Genomic DNA, 17566 nt, shown 5'->3' with positions numbered 1-17566 from the left:
GAGAATCGCTTGAACCCAGGAGGTGGAGGTTGCAGTGAGCTGAGATCGCACCATTGTACTCCAGCCTGGGAAATAAGAGCGAAACTCCATTCCCCACCCCCCCAAAAAAAGGAATATATATGATGACTAATGAGCACAAACACCATTAGCTGTTAGGGAAATGCAAATTAATACCACAGTGAAATACCAGTATGCACCTATCAAAATAGCTTTAGAAAAAAACTGGCCAGGCCCAGTGGCTCATGCCTGTAATCCCAGCACTTCGGGAGGCTGAGGCAGGAAGATCGCTTGAGCCCAGGCATTCGAGACCAACCAGAGACCCTTATCGCTACAAAAATTAGCTGGGTGCGGTGGCTATTAGGGAGGCTGGGGTGGGAGCATCACTTATGCCCAGGAGGTTGAGGTTGCAGTGAGCCATGATCTTCCCACTACACTTCAGCCTGGGCAACCGAGCAAGATCTTGTCTCCAGTAAATAAATCCCTGTTGATGCTAATCACTGGAGAAGATGTGGGGCAATAGAGGATCACCTATTGCTGGGAAGAATGGAAAAAGATAAAGCCACTCCGGGCCGGCACGGTGGCTCACGCCTATAATCCCAGCACTTTGGGAGGCTGAGGTGGGTAGATTGACAGAGGTCAGGAGTTTGAAACCAGCCTGGCCAACATGGTGAAACCCCGTCTCTACTAAAAATACAAAAATTAGCTGGGCGTGGTGATGGGCGGCTATAATCCCAGCTACTCAGGAGGCTGACGCAGGAGAATCACTTAAACCTGCGGAGGCAGAGGTTGCAGTGAACCAAGATGTCGCCACTGCACTCCAGCCTGGGCAACAGTGAGACCCTGTCTCCATAAAAAACAAAGAAAACATGTCCACATAAGAACTTGTGTGCAGGGCCCGGTGCGGAGGCTCACTCCTGTCATCCTAACACTTTAGGAGGCCAAGGAGGGAGCATTGCTTGAGCCCAGGAGTTTCAGGCCAGTCTGGGCAACACAGTGAGATCTTGTCTGTGAAAAAAAAATTTTTTTTTAATTAGCTGGGCGTGGTGGTGTGCACCTGTCGTCCCAGCTACTCAGGAGGCTCAGGTGGGAGGATAGCTTGAGCCCAGGAGGTCAAGGCTGCAGTGAGCCGAGACTGCACCACTGCACTCCAGCCTGGGCGAAAGATCGAGAACATACCTCAAAAAATAAAAATAGAAACAAGAACTTGTGTGCAAGGCCGAGCGCGGTGGCTCACGCCTGTAATCCCAGCAGTTTGGGAGGCTGAGGCAGGCGGATCACCTGAGGTCAGGAGTTCGAGACCGGCCTGGCCAACATGGTGAAACCCCGTCTCTACTAAAAATACAAAAATTAGCTGGGCATGGTGGCAGGTTCCTATAATTCCAACTACTCAGGATGCTGAGGCAGGAGAATCACTTGAACCTGGGAGGGAGAGGTTGCAGTGAGCTGAGATTGCACCATTGCATTCCAGCCTGGGGGACAAGAGCGAGACTTCATCTCAAAAAAAAAAAAAAGCCGGGTGCGGTGGCTCATGCCTGTAATCCCAGCACTTTGGGAGGCCAAGACGGGCAGATGATGGGGTCAGGAGACTGAGAGCATCCTGGCTAACATGGTGAAACTCCGTCTCTACTAAAAATACAAAAAATTAGCTGGGTATGGTGGTGGGTGCCTGTAGTCCCAGCTACTTGGGAGGCTGAGGCAGGAGAATGGCGTGAGCCTGGGAGGTGGAGTTTGCAGTGAGTCAAGATCACACCACTGCACTCCAGCCTGGGCGACACAGCGAGACTCCGTCTCAAAAAAAAAAAAAAAGAACTTGTATGCAATGTTCATAGCAGCTTCATTCATAATAAGCCCCAGAGTGGAAATAATCCAAATGCTTATCAACTGATGAATAAATAAAATATAGTTTATACATAACATAAAATATTATTGGACCATAAAAAAGAATGAGACTCTGACACATGCTACAATGTGGTTGAACCTTGACAACGTGATGCTCAGGAAGAAACCAGACACAAGAGGCCACATAGTGTAGATTCCATTTCCATGAAATGCCCAAAATAGAAAAATCCATAGAAACAGAACGGAGATTGGTGGTTACCAGGGCCTGGGGGGAGGGGATATGAGGATTGGGAGGTGATGGCTTATAGGTCTAGAGTTTCTTGTTGGATGATGATAATGTTCTTTATTTTTATTTTTATTTTTTGTTTTTTGAGACAGAGTCTCGCCCTATCGCCAAGGCTGGAGTTCAGTGGTGCACTCTTTGCTCACTGCAACCTCCACCCCGCGGTTCCAAGCAATTCTCCTGCCTCAGCCTGCTGAGTACTGGGATTACAGGCATGCGCCACCGTGCCTGGATAGTTTTTGCATTTTTAATAGAGACGGGGTTTCACCATGTTGGCCAGACTGGTCTTGAACTCCTGACCTCAAAAGATCCACCCGCCTCAGCCTCCCAAACTGCTGGGATTGAAGGCATGAGCCACCGTGCCTGGCCCACTCAGTTTTTTGTTTTTGAGACAGTCTCTGCCACCCAAGCTGGAGTGCAGTGGGGTGAATGCGTCTCACTGCAACCTCCACCTCCCAGACTCAAACAATCCTCGCATCTCAGCCTCCCAAGTAGCTGGGACTACAGGCATACACTATCGTGCCTGGCTAATTTCTGTATGTTTTGTAGAGATGAGGTCTCGCCATGTTGGCCAGGCTGCTCTCGAACACCTAGGCTCAAGATATCCTCCTGCCTCGGCCTCCCAAAATTTTGGGATTATGGGTGTGAGACACTGTGCTCGGCTGAAAATATTCTAAAATTGATTGTGAGGATGGATGACTAGCTCCATGCACATGGCAAAGTCATTGAATTGTACCTTTTTCTTTTTGTTGAGACAGGGTTTCACTCTGTTGCCTAGGCTGAAGTGCAGTGGTGTGATCACAGCTCACTGCAGCCTCAACCTCTCCAGTAAAGTGATCCTCCTGCCTCAGCCTCCCAAGTAGCTGGGACTGCAGGCGCACACCACCATGCCTGGCTAATTTTTTTTTTTAGAGATGGGGACTTGCTATGTTGCCCAGGCTGGCCTTGAACTCTTGGCCTCAAGTGATGTTCCTACTTCAGCCTCCCAAAGTGCTGATATTACAGGCATGAGCCACTATGCCCTGCCTACCCTCTACTTTTCTTCACAGCATTTATTGCCACCAGTCATAGTGTCATATTTTTATTTGTCAATTTATTTTCTGGGTTGCCCCAATACAATGTGAGCTCCATAAAGGCAGACATTTCAGTCTGTCTGGAGAGTTGCAGCCTTCTTTGTTCTTAGAACAGTGCCTGGCACATAATATGTGTTTAATAAATACTTGTTGGAGGAGGTGGGGAAGAGAGGAGAAAAAAGGGAAGGAAGAGTTTTTGTTATTTCCCTTTGGTCATTTAAATGCTACTTATTGACTGGGCTCACACCTGTAATTGCAGCACTTTGGGAGGCTGAGGTGGGCACATCACGAGGTCAAGAGATCAAGACCATCCTGGCCAACATGGTGAAACCTCATCTCTACCAAAAATACAAAAATTAGCTGGGCATGGTGGCGCACGCCTGTAATCCCAGCTACTCAGGAGGCTGAGGCAGGAGAATCGCTTGAGGCCGGGAGGCAGAGGTTGCAGTGAGCCAAGATCACGCCACTGCACTCCAGCCTGGGCAACAGAGCAAGACTCTGTCTCAAAAAAAAAAAAAAAAAAAAAAAAAAGACAGCTCAGTGGCTCACACGTGTAATCCCAACACTTTGGGAGTCCGAGGCTGGTGGATCACGAGGTCAGGAGTTCAAGACCAGCCTGGCCAAGATGGTGAAACCCTGTCTTTACTAAAAATACAAAAAAATAAAAAGAAGTAGCTGCGTGTGGTGGCGGGCACCTGTGATCCCAGCTACTCAGGAGGCTGAGGCAGAGAATTGCTTGAACCCGGGAGGCGGAGGTTACAGTGAGCCAAGATCGCGCCACTACACTCCAGCCTGGGCGACAGAGAGAAACTCCGTCACACAAAAAAAAAAAAAAAAAAAAATGCAGGAGGGTTTGACATTTTGCCTAGGTTGGTCTCAAACTCAAACACTCAAATTTTATATAATTCACCACTTTAAAGTATGCAATTTAGCCAGGCGCGGTGGCTCATGCCTGTAATCCCAGCACTTTGGGTGGCTGAGGCAGGAAGATCGCTTGAGCCCAGGAGTTCAAGACCAGCCTGGGCAACATGATGAAACCCTGTCCCTACAAAAAACACAAAAGTTAGCCAGGCATGGTGGTGCACACCTGTGGTTTCAGCTACTCAGGAGGCTGAGGTGGGCGGATCACATGAGTCCAGGAGGTCGAGGCTGAAATGAGCCGAGATTGTACCATCACACTGAAGCCTGGGCGGCAGAGCAAGACCTCCAAAAAAGTATACAATTTGGTGGTGACCAGCACCTGTAGTCCCAGCACTTTGGGAGGCCAAGATGGGGGGTTTGATGAGCTGATATTGCACCACTGCACCCCAGCCTGAGTGACAGAGCAAGACCTTGTCTCAAAAAATAAAAATAAAAATGGTCAGGTGTGGTGGTTCACGCCTGTAATCCCAGCACTTTGGGAGGTCAAAGCAGAAGGATTACTTGAGATCAGGAGTTCAAGACCAGCCAGGGCAATGTAGTGAGACCCCATCTCTACAAGAAAGAAAGAAAGAGAGAGAGAGAGAAAGAAAGAAAGAGAAAGAGAGAGAGAAGGAAAGAAAGGAAAGAAGGAAAGAAAGAAGAAAAGGAAAAGAGAAAAGTAGAGGGTAAAGGGGACAGGGAGGGACAGAATGAGGACGCTATTTCAGCCAGGGAGGTCAGGGAAGGCGAAGTGTTGAGAACTGACCTGGAGGGGAGAGGCTAGGCACCGGGTGGGTATCCCTGGGAGGCTACTTCTGGCAGGGGCACCGCTCTGAACAGACCTAGCCCCACTTTTCCTCCTCCCCTCCTTCTCCATGTGCCTTTCCTGTCCTCTGCCACACCCCCTCCCCACTCTCCCCAGCCCCCGACGCCCGCAGCCCGGCAGGTACCTGACTTGGGGTAGGTGACAATAAAGATGTCATCGTCCCGCACATCTTGGGTGTTCTCCGCCAAGCTGATGCTCTCGGGCGAGTACAGGCCGACGGGGAAGGGGACGCCCTTGTACCGGAAGTATTCACCTGGCAACTTCTGGCTGTGGAAAGGTTGGGGAGATGCCATGAGGGAGAGTAGGGAGGTGGGTGTGGAGTTCTCAGGGCGGCGACACTCGGACCCTGGCAAGGAACTTCCTCCTCAGAGCCTCAGTCCCTCTTCTGTAAAGTGGTGACACTGTCCCTATAAACTTTATAAAGCTGGTCGGGCGCAGTGGCACACTCCTGTAATCCCAGCACTTTGGGAGACGGAGGCGGGTGGATCACCTGAGGTCAGGAGTTTGAGACCAGCCTGGCCAACATGGTGAAACCCCGCCTCTACTAAAAAGACAAAAATCAGCCAGGCGTGGTGGCAGATGCCTGTAATCCCAGTTACTCCGGAGGCTGAGGCAGGAGAATCGCTTGAACCCAGGAGGCGGAGGTTGCAGTGAGCCGAGATCACGGCACCATTGCACTCCAGTTTGGGCGACAAGAGCGAAACTCCATCTTATATATTGAATATATATTAATATTAATATATATAAATATATTAATATTTATATAATATATATTTATATTAATATATATAATATATATTTATATATTATATATATTTATATTAATATATAATATATATTTATATATTATATATATTTATATATAATATATATTTATATATTATATATATTTATATTAATATATAATATATATTTATATATTATATATATTTATATATAATATATATTTATATATTATATATATTTATATATAATATATATTTATATATTATATATTTATATATTATATATATTTATATATAATATATATTTATATATTATATATTTATATATTATATATATTTATATATATTATATATATTTATATTTATATATATTTATATATTATATATATTTATATATTATATATATTTATATATATTATATATATTTATATATTATATATATTTATATATTATATATATTTATATATTATATATATTTTTATATATTTATATATTTATATATTTATATCTTATATATATTTATATATTATATATTTATATTAATATATAATATTTATATTAATATATAATATTTATATTAATATTAATATTTATATTAATATATAATATATTTATATCAATATTTATATTAATATATAATATATTTATATTAATATTTATATTAATATATAATATATTTATATTAATATATAATATTTATATTAATATATAATATATTTATATTAATATATAATATTTATATTAATATATAATATATATTTATATTTACATATATAATATATATTTATATTTACATATATAATATATATTTATATTTACATATATAATATATCTATATTAATATATATCTATATTAATATATAATATATCTATATTAATATATATCTATATTAATATATTTATATTAATATATAGAATATATTAATATATTTATATTAATATATAGAATATATTAATATATTTATATTAATATATAGAATATATTAATATATTTATATTAATATATAGAATATATTTATATTAATATATAGAATATATTTATATTAATATATAATATAGAATATATTTATTACATATAATATAGAATATATTTATTATATATCACATATTATATAATATATAAATATTATATATCACATTATATATACTATATAAATATATTTATTATATAACATATTATATTTATTATAACATATTAATATATTTATTGTATATAACATAAATATATTTATTGTATATAACATATATTAATATATTTATTGTATATAACATATATTAATATATTATATATTATATATTAATATATTTATTGTATATAACATATATTAATATATTATATATTAATATATTTATTGTATATATAATATATTTATATTTATATATAAATATATATTAATATATTAATATATGATATATTAATATATTAATCATATATAAATATATATTAATATATTATATATAAATATATTTTAATATATTTATTATATAAATATAAATTGTATTATATATAAATATAAATTTTATTATATATAAATATAAATATAATTATATATAAATATAAATATAAATATAATTATATATAAATATAAATATATTTATTATATATAAAAATATGTATTTTTTTAATTTTAAAAAGTTAATAAAAAGATACCGGGCACGGTGGCTCACACCTGTTGTCCCAACACTTTGGGAGGTCAAGGCGGGAGGATCACGAGGTCGGGAGGTGGAGGTTTCAGTGAGCTGAGATCGCGCCACTGCACTCCAGCTTGGGCAACAGAGTGAGACTTCATCTCAAAAAAACAAAAACAAAAATTAGCCGGGTGTGGTGGTGGGCACCTGCAATCCCAGCTACTCGGGAGGCTGAGGCAGGATAATTGCTTGAATCCAAGAGGTGGAGGTTGCAGTGAGCCGAGACTGCGCCATTGCACTCCAGCCCAGGGGACAGAGCGAGACTCTGGCTCAAAAAAAAAAAAAAAAAAAAAAGGTTAAAACAGAGCGTAGCTCATAGTCTGCATTCCATAACTTTGAGCTAAAATTATTATGACTATTTCATGCAGTAGCAGGCACCACGGGGCCTTATGTGAACTCAGAGGAGGCCTGCCTAGCACAGCCTTGCGCACACAGTAGGCCTTCAATAAACTGCAGTTACTTTGTTTGTTCAGTGATGTCATCAGTTATCCCATAGGTTGAGCGTGGGCGTGGAATTAGTGATGATGTCATCGGTTACCAGGCAAATTTAGTCTGGTGGGCAGACGCAGTGAGGTAATCAGTTTTCAGGAGGATTAGCCACTGAGCGCCTGCTGGGCCTTGGCTGGGCTTCCATAGGTCCTACTTGCCCTTTCTGTGCCTTGGGCAGCGGACCTCACTTCTTTGATCCTCAGTTTCCTCATCTGTCATGTGAGGATAAGAGCAATCTCTGCTTTGAGGTTTTAATCCTACTTGGGGATTCAATGGGATAATATATTTTAAGTGCTTGGCTCCTGATACATTTATCAGGAAACGGAAGCTCTATTTAGCATTATTTTAGTCTTTGATCTGGCCAACAGCTCCTTGAGGGAGAAATCTCTTTCCCAGCTTACAGGAGAGGAAAACCCAGATGCCAACAAGAAAAGACCCTGTGCCCTTGGAGAGGCCCTGAAGGAATAAATGAATGAATAGGAGGGCATCTTGCCCATTCCTCTTGGCACCTACAATCTCCAAATCGGGGGTCCCACCCCCACTCCTTGGAGGCCAGGGTGGAGCCCACAGTGCTGGGACTTGTTGGTGTTCAACCAGTGTTTGATTGAATGAGTGTAGGAAGGAAGGAAGGAATGAAGGGGTTTACCAGGACAAAAGGAAAGTCAAAGACACTTATGGCTTTCAGCTGCTGTAGCAGTTCTCAGCCCTGGGTGCTGTGGACACTTTGAAAACTCCTCAAGGGCTGGGCGCAGTGGCTCGCACCTGTAGTCCCAGCACTTTGGGAGGCCAAGACAGGAGGATCACTTAAGGCCAGAAGTTCGAGACCAGCATGAGCAACATAGAACACTGTCTCTGTATAAAAATAAAAAATTAGCCAAGTGTAGTAGCATACACGTGTAGTCCCAGCTACTTGGGGGTCTGAGGCAGGAGGATCAATTGAGCCAGGAGTTTGAGGTTGCAGTGAGCTGAGATTGCGCCACTGCACTCCAGCCTGGGTGACAGAGTGAGACCCTGCCTCTAGTAACAAACATACAAACAAACCAATCGTCGTGCAGTGGCTGGGGTAGAATTGGGCTCTCGCTGTAGGTTCCATTGCTACAGAGAGGACACGGAGCTTCAAGGAGGTAAGCGATTTGGCTGTGGCCACACAAGAACTGAAAAGAGCTGGGATTTGAACCCAAGCTGCGGTGGCCTCTCAGCCCTGTAGACTCAGTCCCTCCTTCCCCATGAACCACACAGTCCAGCCAAGACCTCCAAATGCACCGAGCAGTAGTCCTACCTCTGGGCCCCTGGAGCTGCTGTTCCAGCTCCTGGAAATGCCCCCCGACCCTGCCATTCTCTGGGCCTGAGTGCAGAGCCAGGAGTCCCCCCGCCCCCCACCCACGCACCTACGTGGCTGCATTCTCACATTCCTAAAACAGGTACCCTGAGCCTGCTGTCCACCTTGTAAAACAAATCTGGCCCCGGGACGAACTTCTCTATGCCTGGGTCACAGGCCTGTTTGTTCCCACAAAACACGTCCAGCACCTGGCATGCTGGTATCGCTCGATTTGAGTGGAGGAATGAAAGGGACAATTAAGCCAGCGAGAGGCCGGGGGCAGGGACAGCAGATAGAGCTCCGGGTGGGTGGCCACAGCAGGCAGGTGATCACCGGGAATGACTCAGCCTCCTGGAGGGCAAATGGCTCTGCCTGCGAGCCCACTGGACATGTGAATTTTTTTTTTTTTTTTTTTTTTTTTTTTTTTGAGATGGAGTCCTGCTCTGTCACCAGGCTGGAGTGCAGTGACACGATCTCGGCTCACTGCAACCTCCACCTTCCAGGATCAAGCGATTCTCCTGCCTCAGACTCCCGATTAGCTGGGACTACAGGTGCCTGTCATCATGCCAGGCTGATTTTTGTATTTTTAGTAGAGATAGGATTTCACCATGTTGGCCAGGCTGGTCTCAAACTCCTGACCTAAGGTGATCTGCCCGCCCCAGCCTCCCAAAGTGCTGGAATTCCAGGCATGAGCCACCGTGCCGGCAGACATGCAACTCTTAAAGGCCCAACTTCCCAGCCCTCCCGCCTCCCTCCTCCACAGCCTACTGGGTCTTGGTTCCCTCTCTGTCCCTACATTCCTGCCCCCTCAGGTCTTCTCTCCCTGTGGGCCCTCGACTCAGCCTCCTCCAGGTCTCCACTGCTCCTCCTCTGCTCCCAGCCCTCCTGTGACACCTCAGTGCCCTCAGGTCAAAGTCTGGGCCACTGCCTCCTCCTCTGGTCTCCTTCCTGCAGACACCAGCTCTAGGCACGTCCATTTTCCGCTCTCTGAGTGCATTTCCCACCTCCTCCTTCCTCCTCGACACAGGTCAGATATCACCCTCTTTTTTTTTTTTTTTTGAGACGGAGTCTTGCTCTGTTCCCCAGGCTATAGTGTAGTGATGTGATCTCAGCTCACTGCAACCTCCGCCTTCCTGGGTTCAAGCTATTCTCCTGCCTCAGCCTCCCTAGTAGCTAGCACTACAGGTGCGTGCCACCATGCCTGGCTAATTTTTGTATTTTTAGTACAGACAAGGTTTTACCCTGTTAGCCCGGATGATCTCAGTCTCCTGACCTCATGATCCGCCCACCTCAGCCTCCCAAAGTGCTGGGATTACAGGCATGAACCACCACTCCCAGCACAGATGTCACCCTCTAAATGCAGACCTTTTAGACCAATAGCCTCCTTGCCCCAGGAGATAGGACCACAGCCTCCTTAAACCTCTGAATTCCCTCTGCCCATCCGCCTCCAATCCCAAGAAAGGGCCTGGCACCAGGAGGGGAGCCACCTGTACAAAAACTCTATGCCAAGAACACGCATGATCCTAGACTTCTCCCAGAACCTCAGGAAGTGGGTAGTGAGAGGACTGCTTCATGCTCCAAGAAATGGAGGCCCAGAGAGGTTAATATAGTCCCCTAAGGTCACACAGCAGCCATCATAGTTTTCATTAAACACAAGTGTGGCCGGGCACGGTGCCTCATACCTCTTGTCCTCACCTTTTTCAAGTCTTTGTTCCAAATGTCACCCCTTATCATGAAGGCTACCCCAGAGCATCCTGTTTACAGCTAGACCCCCTGCACCCTCTTCCCCTGCTCTGCCTACCACACACCTGTCACTCCTGAGCTACTCCACAGTTGGCATATGACATTGATGGTTTATTGACCATCTTCTCTGCTTGCATGTAAGCTCCAAGATCCTGGAATTTAAAAAATCTGGGTTTTTTTTTGTTGTTGTTGTTCTGTCTTGTTTGCCAATGTACCTAAAGTACTCTCAGCAGAGCCTGGCACCAGGGAGGTGCTTGTCAATATTTATTGAAGGACCCAGGCAGGAGGATCACTTGAAGCCAGGAATTCAAGACCAGCCTGGGCAGGCTGGGCACAGTGGCTCACGCCTGTAATCCCAGCACTTTGGGAGGCAGAGGTGGGCGGATCACCTGAGGTCAGGAGTTCGAGACCAGCCTGGCCAACATGACGAAACCCCGTCTCTAATAAAATACAAAAATTAGCTGGGTATGGTGGTGCACGCCTGTAATCCCAGCTTTCTGGGAGGCTGAGGCAGGAGAATCACTTGAACCTGGGAGGTGGAGGTTGCAGTGAGCCCAGATCGCGCCATTGCACTCCAGCCTGGGCAACAAGAGTGAAACTCCGCCTCAGAAAAAGAAAAAAAAAAAAAAAAAAAAAAAGAACAAACCAGAAGTTCCCACAGCCACAGGGAAGGTTCTCCCAGGCATTGCGCTGAGTGAAAGAGCCAGACTTGGAAGGTAAACTCTATGTAGTTCCATCTCTGTGACTGGTTGGCCGAATCACAGCCTCCAATGATGTTCTCGTCCTAATCCTTAAAATCTGAGACTGTGTTCCACAAATGGCCAAACGGACTTTGCAGATGTGATTAACAATCTTGACAAGGTGGCTCATGCCTCTAATCCCAGCACTTTAGGAAGCCGAGACGGGTGGATCACTTGACATCAGGAGTTTGAGACCAGCCTTGGCAACATGGCGAAACCCCATCTCTACTAAAAATACAAAATTAGCCAGGCGTGGTGGTGCATGCCTGTAATCCCAGCTACTCAGGAGCCTGAGGCAGGAGAATCACTTTAACCTGGGAGGCAGAGGTCATAGTGAGCTGGGATCGTGTCACTGCACTCCAGCCTGGGTGACAGAGTGAGTCTGTGTCTCAGAAAAAAAAAAAAAAAAAAATCTTGAGGCCAGGCATGGTGGCTCATGCCTGTAATCCCAACACTTTGGGAGGCCGAGATGGGAGGATTGCTTGAGGCCAGGAGTTCAAGACCAGCCTGGTCTACACAGAGCGAGACCCCAATCTCTTAAAAAAATAAGAAAAAAAAGAAAGAAAACTCCTGGGCTCAAGTGATCCTCCCACCTCAGCCTCCTAAAGTGCTGGGATTACAGGTGTCACTGAGTCCAGTGGGTTGCAATTTTAGATAAAAGTTTATCTAAAATTTATCATATGTATATATATATATATATATATATTTTTTTTTTTTTGAGATGGAGTCTCGCTCTGTCGCCCAGGCTGGAGTGCAGTGGCGCGATCTCGGCTCACTGCAAGCTTCGCCTCCCGGGTTCACGCCATTCTCCTGCCTCAGCCTCCTGAGTAGCTGGGACTACAGGCGCCCGCCACCACGCCCGGCTAATTTTTTGTATTTTTAGTAGAGACGGGGTTTCACCATGTTAGCCAGGATGGTCTCGATCTCCTGACCTCGTGATCTGCCTGCCTCGGCCTCCCAAAGTGCTGGGATTACAGGCGTGAGCCACCGCGCCCGGCCTAAAATTTATCTAATATTTAATCTAAAATTTGTCATTTATCTAAATGCTAAACGCTGCTAGAACGGCGGCGTCAGGGAGGCCCCTCTGGGAACTCGACATCTGAGCAAAGACTGAAGGTAGCGAGAGAGGGAGCGGGGTGTGGGGACCAGAAGGAAGAGTGCGCGCAAAGGAAGTGAGCGGTGGGCTGCTGGGATTCTGGGGTCTGAGTGGGGCTGGAGCTGGGGGGCACTGAGCGGCCCACCCTTCCAGGAATGCGATCCGACAGCAGGAGGGATTTCTCAGCAGCCCTGGCGGTGCCGCTGACTCACTGCCGGCGTCTGTGATCAACTCGCCTTTGGAGAGAGAGCATTGCCAAGACTCCCCCACCACCAGCCTGAGCTGGGTTCAATGCACTTCCCTCCCAGGACGCGCTGAGCAGTGTCCCGGCGCCCTGCCCTGCGTCTGTCCGGGCTGTTCTCCCCGCCAGGCTCTCCCTCACTCATCTCCGGACAGGCTTGCACTTGGATCCCATCTGGGCAGGCGTCCCCAGCTCAACCTCTCAGCAGGATGACTCACCCTGGGCCGTGGCGCAGAGATACTCTCTCGGCAGGAGTGTGACTGGCATAACCTCTTAGGGAGATCGTTTGGGAACATTTACAGGATTCAAGGCCAGCTCCTTCTCTGTCTTCAGGGCTTGGGTCTTCCCTGGCCACATTGGTTAAAGCAAGAGACCTCCCACCCCGAGCACATTACTACTGCCCATCTCCGCCTCCTGCTGGCCTCTTTTGCGGCCCTTTTTAATACTTTTTTTTTTTTTTTTTTTTTTTTTTTTTTTTTTTGAGACAGAGTCTCACTCTGTTGCACAGGCTGGAGTGCAGTGGTTTGATCTTGGCTCACTGCACCCTTGACCTCCACCCTCGAGCTCCTGGGCTCAAGCGATCCTCCCACCTCAGTTTCCCCAGTAGCTGGGACTACAGATGTGTGCCACCACACTCAGCTAATTTTTTAATTTTTTTGTAGAGACAGGGGTCTCGCTATGTTGCCCAGACTGGTTTTGAACTCCTGGGCTTGTGGGATTCTCCTGCCTTGGCCTCCGAAAGTGCTGGGATTACAGGCATAAGCCACCGTGCCCTGCTTGTTTTTATTTTTTGGATACAGGGCCTTGCTCTGTTGCTCAGGCTGGAGTGCAGTGATGCGGTCACAGCTTACTGCAGCCTCAGTCTCCCAGGCTCAAGTGATTTTCCTGCCTCAGCCTAGCCTCCTGAGTAGCTGGGACTACAGGCATACATCACCACACCTGGCTAATGTTTACATTTTTTGTAGAGATAGAGTCTCACCACATTGCTCAGGTTGGTCTTGAACTCCTGGGCTCAAGGGACCCTCCCACCTCAGCCTCCCAGAGTGCTGGGGTTACAGGCGTGAGCCACCGCACCTGGTCTGTTGCCTTCTTTAAATCTGCCTTCCTCACTAGCAGGAGAGCTGGGAAGTGGCAGAATTTTTCCCTGTGCCATGTCCTACCTTAAAAGCCAATGTCCGACACACAGGTAACACTGTGTTCTTTTGTTGTTGTTGTTGAGACGGAGTCTCACTCTGTTGCCCAGGCATGATCTTGGCTCACTGCAACCTCTGCCTTCTCGGTTCAAGTGATTCTCCTGCCTCAGACTCCTGAGTAGCTGAGATTACAGGCGTGCACCACCACGCCTGGCTAATTTTTGTATTTTTCGTAGAGACGGGATTTCTCCATGTTGGTCAGGCTGGTCTCAAACTCCTGACCTCGTGATCTGCCCGCCTCAGCCTCCCAAAGTGCTGGGATTACAAGCGTGAGCCACCGTGCCTGGTTAAATACTGTGTTCTATTTGCCAGATCCCCAAATGAACCTGACTCCCTAGAAACATAAGGAATAGACAGATGCCCTTGAGGAAGCGCGCAGTGAAACATATCCCAGGACGATCATGGCAATGATGTTCCGAGAGGGGCCAGAAACAATAGGGGACGGGGTAAATGAGTCTGGACCTGGAAAAACGCTGGAATTCAGCCACTCAAAAGGAGTTTATACCTTGACAGGGACTTGGGTTATACATACATCTCTCCCTCTCTCTCTTTTTTTTTTGAAACAGAGTCTTGCTCTATCGCCCAGGTTGGAGTGCAGTGACACAATCACAGCTCACTGCAACTAGCACCTCCTAGGTTCAAGCGATTCTCATGTCTCAACTTCCCAAGTAGCTGAGATTACAGGTGTGTGCCAACACGTCCCTCTAATTTTTTTTTTTTTTGACAGAGTCTCACTGTGTCACCAAAGCTGGAGTGCAGTGGCACAATTTCGGCTCACTGCAACCTCTGCCTCCCGGGTTCAAGTGATTCTCCCATCTCAGCCTCCTGACTAGCTGGGATTACAGGAACACACCGCCACGCCCAGCTAATTTTTTATATTTTAGTAGAGATGGGGTTTTACCATGTTGCCCAGGCTGGTCTGGAACTCCTGAGCTCAGGCAATCTACCCGTCTCAGCCTCCCAAAATGCTAGAATTACAGGTGTGAGCCACCATGCCTGGCACATCCCTCGAATTTTTGTATTTTTAGTAATGATGGGGTTTCGCCATGTTGGCCAGGATGGTCTCGAACTCCTGGCCTCAAGCAAACCACCAGCCTTGGCTGGGTTTACAGGCATGAGCCATTGCTCCTAGCCATACATATATTTCTCAAAATGAACACACTTTAGGCTGGGTGCAGTGGCTCGTGCCTGTGATCCCAGCATTTTGGGAGCCCAAATGCTCCCAAAATGGGAAGCAAAGTGGGAAGATCGCTTGAGCCTAGGAGTTTGAGACCAGCCTAGACAATATAGTGAGACTCCGTCTCTACAAATAACAATAAAAAAATTAGGCCAGGTGCGGTGGCTCACACCTGTAATCCCAGCACTTTGGGAGGCCAAGGCAGGCAGATCACGAGGTCAGGAGTTTGACACCAGGAGTTTGAGAACAGCCTGGCCAACAGAGTGAAACCTCATCTCTACTAAAAATACGAAAATAGCTGGGTTTGGTGGTGTGAGCCTGTAATCCCAGCTACTTGGGAGGCTGAGGTGGAAGAATCGCTTGAACCCAGGAGGCGGAGGTTGCAGTGAGCCAAGACCACGCCATTGCACTACAGCCTGGGTAACAGAGTGAGACTCCGTCTAAAAAAAAAAAATTAGCCTGGGGTGGTGGCATGTGCCTGTTTTCTCAGCTACTTGGGAGGCTGAGGTGGAAGGATTGCCTGAGCTGGGGAGGTCGAGGCTTCAATGAACTGTGGTTGTACCACTTAGGTGACAGGACAAGATCCTGTCTCAAAAACAAACAAAAAATTAGCACACTTTAGATTTGTGTGGTTTACTGTAGGTAAACTTCTATTCAAACAAACAAACAAACCAAAAAACCACTAGCTAGGTGCAGTGGCTCACATCTGTAATCTCAGCACTTTGGAAGGCCGAGGCAGGCAGATCATCAGAGCTCAGGAGTTTGAGACTAGCCTGGCCAACATGGCGAAACCCCATCTCTACTGAAAATACAAAAATTAGCTGAGCGTGGTGGTGCACACCTGTAATCCCAGCTACTCGGGAGGCTGAGGCAGGAGAATCGCTTGAATCTGGGAGGTGGAGGTTGCAGTGAGCCAAGATCTAGCCATCGCACTTCAGCCTAGGTGACAGAGGAAGATTCCATCTCTCTCTCTCCATCTCTCTGTCTCTCTCTCTCTCTCATACACACACACACACACACACACACACACACACACACACAAACCCATAAACAAATACTGAAGTAGTTAATAATATGCAGCCTGGAATGTTTAGGGTGAAACATTCAGATGTCTGTAACTTACTTTGAAATGCATCAAAAGTAAGGATTAGGCCGGGCACCGTGACTCATGCCTGTAATCCCAGCTCTTTGGGAGGCCTACAGAGGCGGATCATCTGAGGTCAGGTGTTTGAGACCAGCCCGTCTAACATGGCGAAACTCTGTCTCTACTAAAAAAAAAAACAAAAATTAGGCTGAGCGCAGTGGCTTATTCCTGTAATCCCAGCACTTTGGGAGGCTGAGGCAGGTGTATCATCAGTCCAGGCATTCAAGACCAGCCTGACCAATATGGTGAAACACAATCGCTACTAAAAATACAAAAATTAGCTGGGCATGGTGGCGCACACCTGTAGTCCCAGCTACTCAGGAGGCTGAGGCAGGAGAATCGCTTGAACCTGGCAGAGGTTGCAGTGAGCCGAGATCACGCCATTGCACTGTAGCCTGGGCAACAGAGTGAAACCCCATCTCAAAACAACAACAACAACAACAACAACAAACCCAGAAGGATTGATAGATGGCTAGAGGGATGCAAAGATCTGTGATAAAACAAGTACTATACAATAAAATTTGGCCAGGCACGTTGGCTCACGCCTGTAATCCCAACACTTTGGGAGGCCAAGGTGGGCGGATCACGAGGTCAGGAGATCGAGACCATCCTGGCTAACACGGTGAAACCCCATCTCTACTAAAAATACAAAAAATTAGCCAGGCGTGGTGGTGGGTGCCTGTAGTCCCAGCTACTCGGGAGGCTGAGGCAGGAGAATGGTGCGAACCAGGAGGCGGAGCTTGCAGTGAGCCGAGATCGCACCACTGCACTCCAGCCTGGGCGACAGAGTGAGGCTCCGTCTCAAAAAAAATAAATAAATAAAATTTAAGTGTATCCTGAGAGGGACACTGTGAAAAAGAAAAAAATTTAAAAAATTTAAAAACCCCAAATTTTAGTGGTGGTGGGTATAGGGGTGTTCATGGGGTAATCCTTCCATTGTTCTTGTAAGTTTCTCTTTTTTCTTTTTCTTTTTTTTTTTTTTTTTTTTGAGACAGAGTCTCACTCTGTCCTCCAGGCTGGAGTGCTGTGGCGCAATCTCGGCTCACTGCAAACTCCGCCTCCCGGGTTCACACCATTCTCCTGCCTCAGC

At 46.0% G+C, this 17566-nt stretch overlaps 1 protein-coding gene across 2 annotated transcripts in view; it reads right to left on the bottom strand.

Annotated features, from left to right (window-relative positions):
* Nucleotides 1-17566, bottom strand: part of SULT2B1 (sulfotransferase family 2B member 1) — a 50358-nt gene that overhangs the window by 19132 nt on the left and 13660 nt on the right. Inside the window, exons 1-3 of one of the 2 annotated variants that reach the window (XM_063657289.1) lie at nt 13181-13361; nt 7298-7430; nt 5046-5188 (exon numbers count right to left, since the gene is read on the bottom strand). In XM_063657289.1, coding sequence (XP_063513359.1) covers nt 5046-5188; nt 7298-7430; nt 13181-13229 — 325 coding nt within the window. In that variant the 5' untranslated portion in view covers nt 13230-13361. Of the gene's footprint in view, nt 1-5045; nt 5189-7297; nt 7431-13180; nt 13362-17566 lie in introns of those variants that run through there. The other variant, XM_054464396.2, reaches the window with a different exon arrangement.

This window comes from Pongo pygmaeus, chromosome 20 (genome assembly GCF_028885625.2).
Source record: "Pongo pygmaeus isolate AG05252 chromosome 20, NHGRI_mPonPyg2-v2.0_pri, whole genome shotgun sequence".
NCBI classification, from domain to species: domain Eukaryota; kingdom Metazoa; phylum Chordata; class Mammalia; order Primates; family Hominidae; genus Pongo; species Pongo pygmaeus.
Note: the sequence above shows the minus strand (reverse complement) of the source record. Positions and strands in the feature narration are given on the sequence as shown.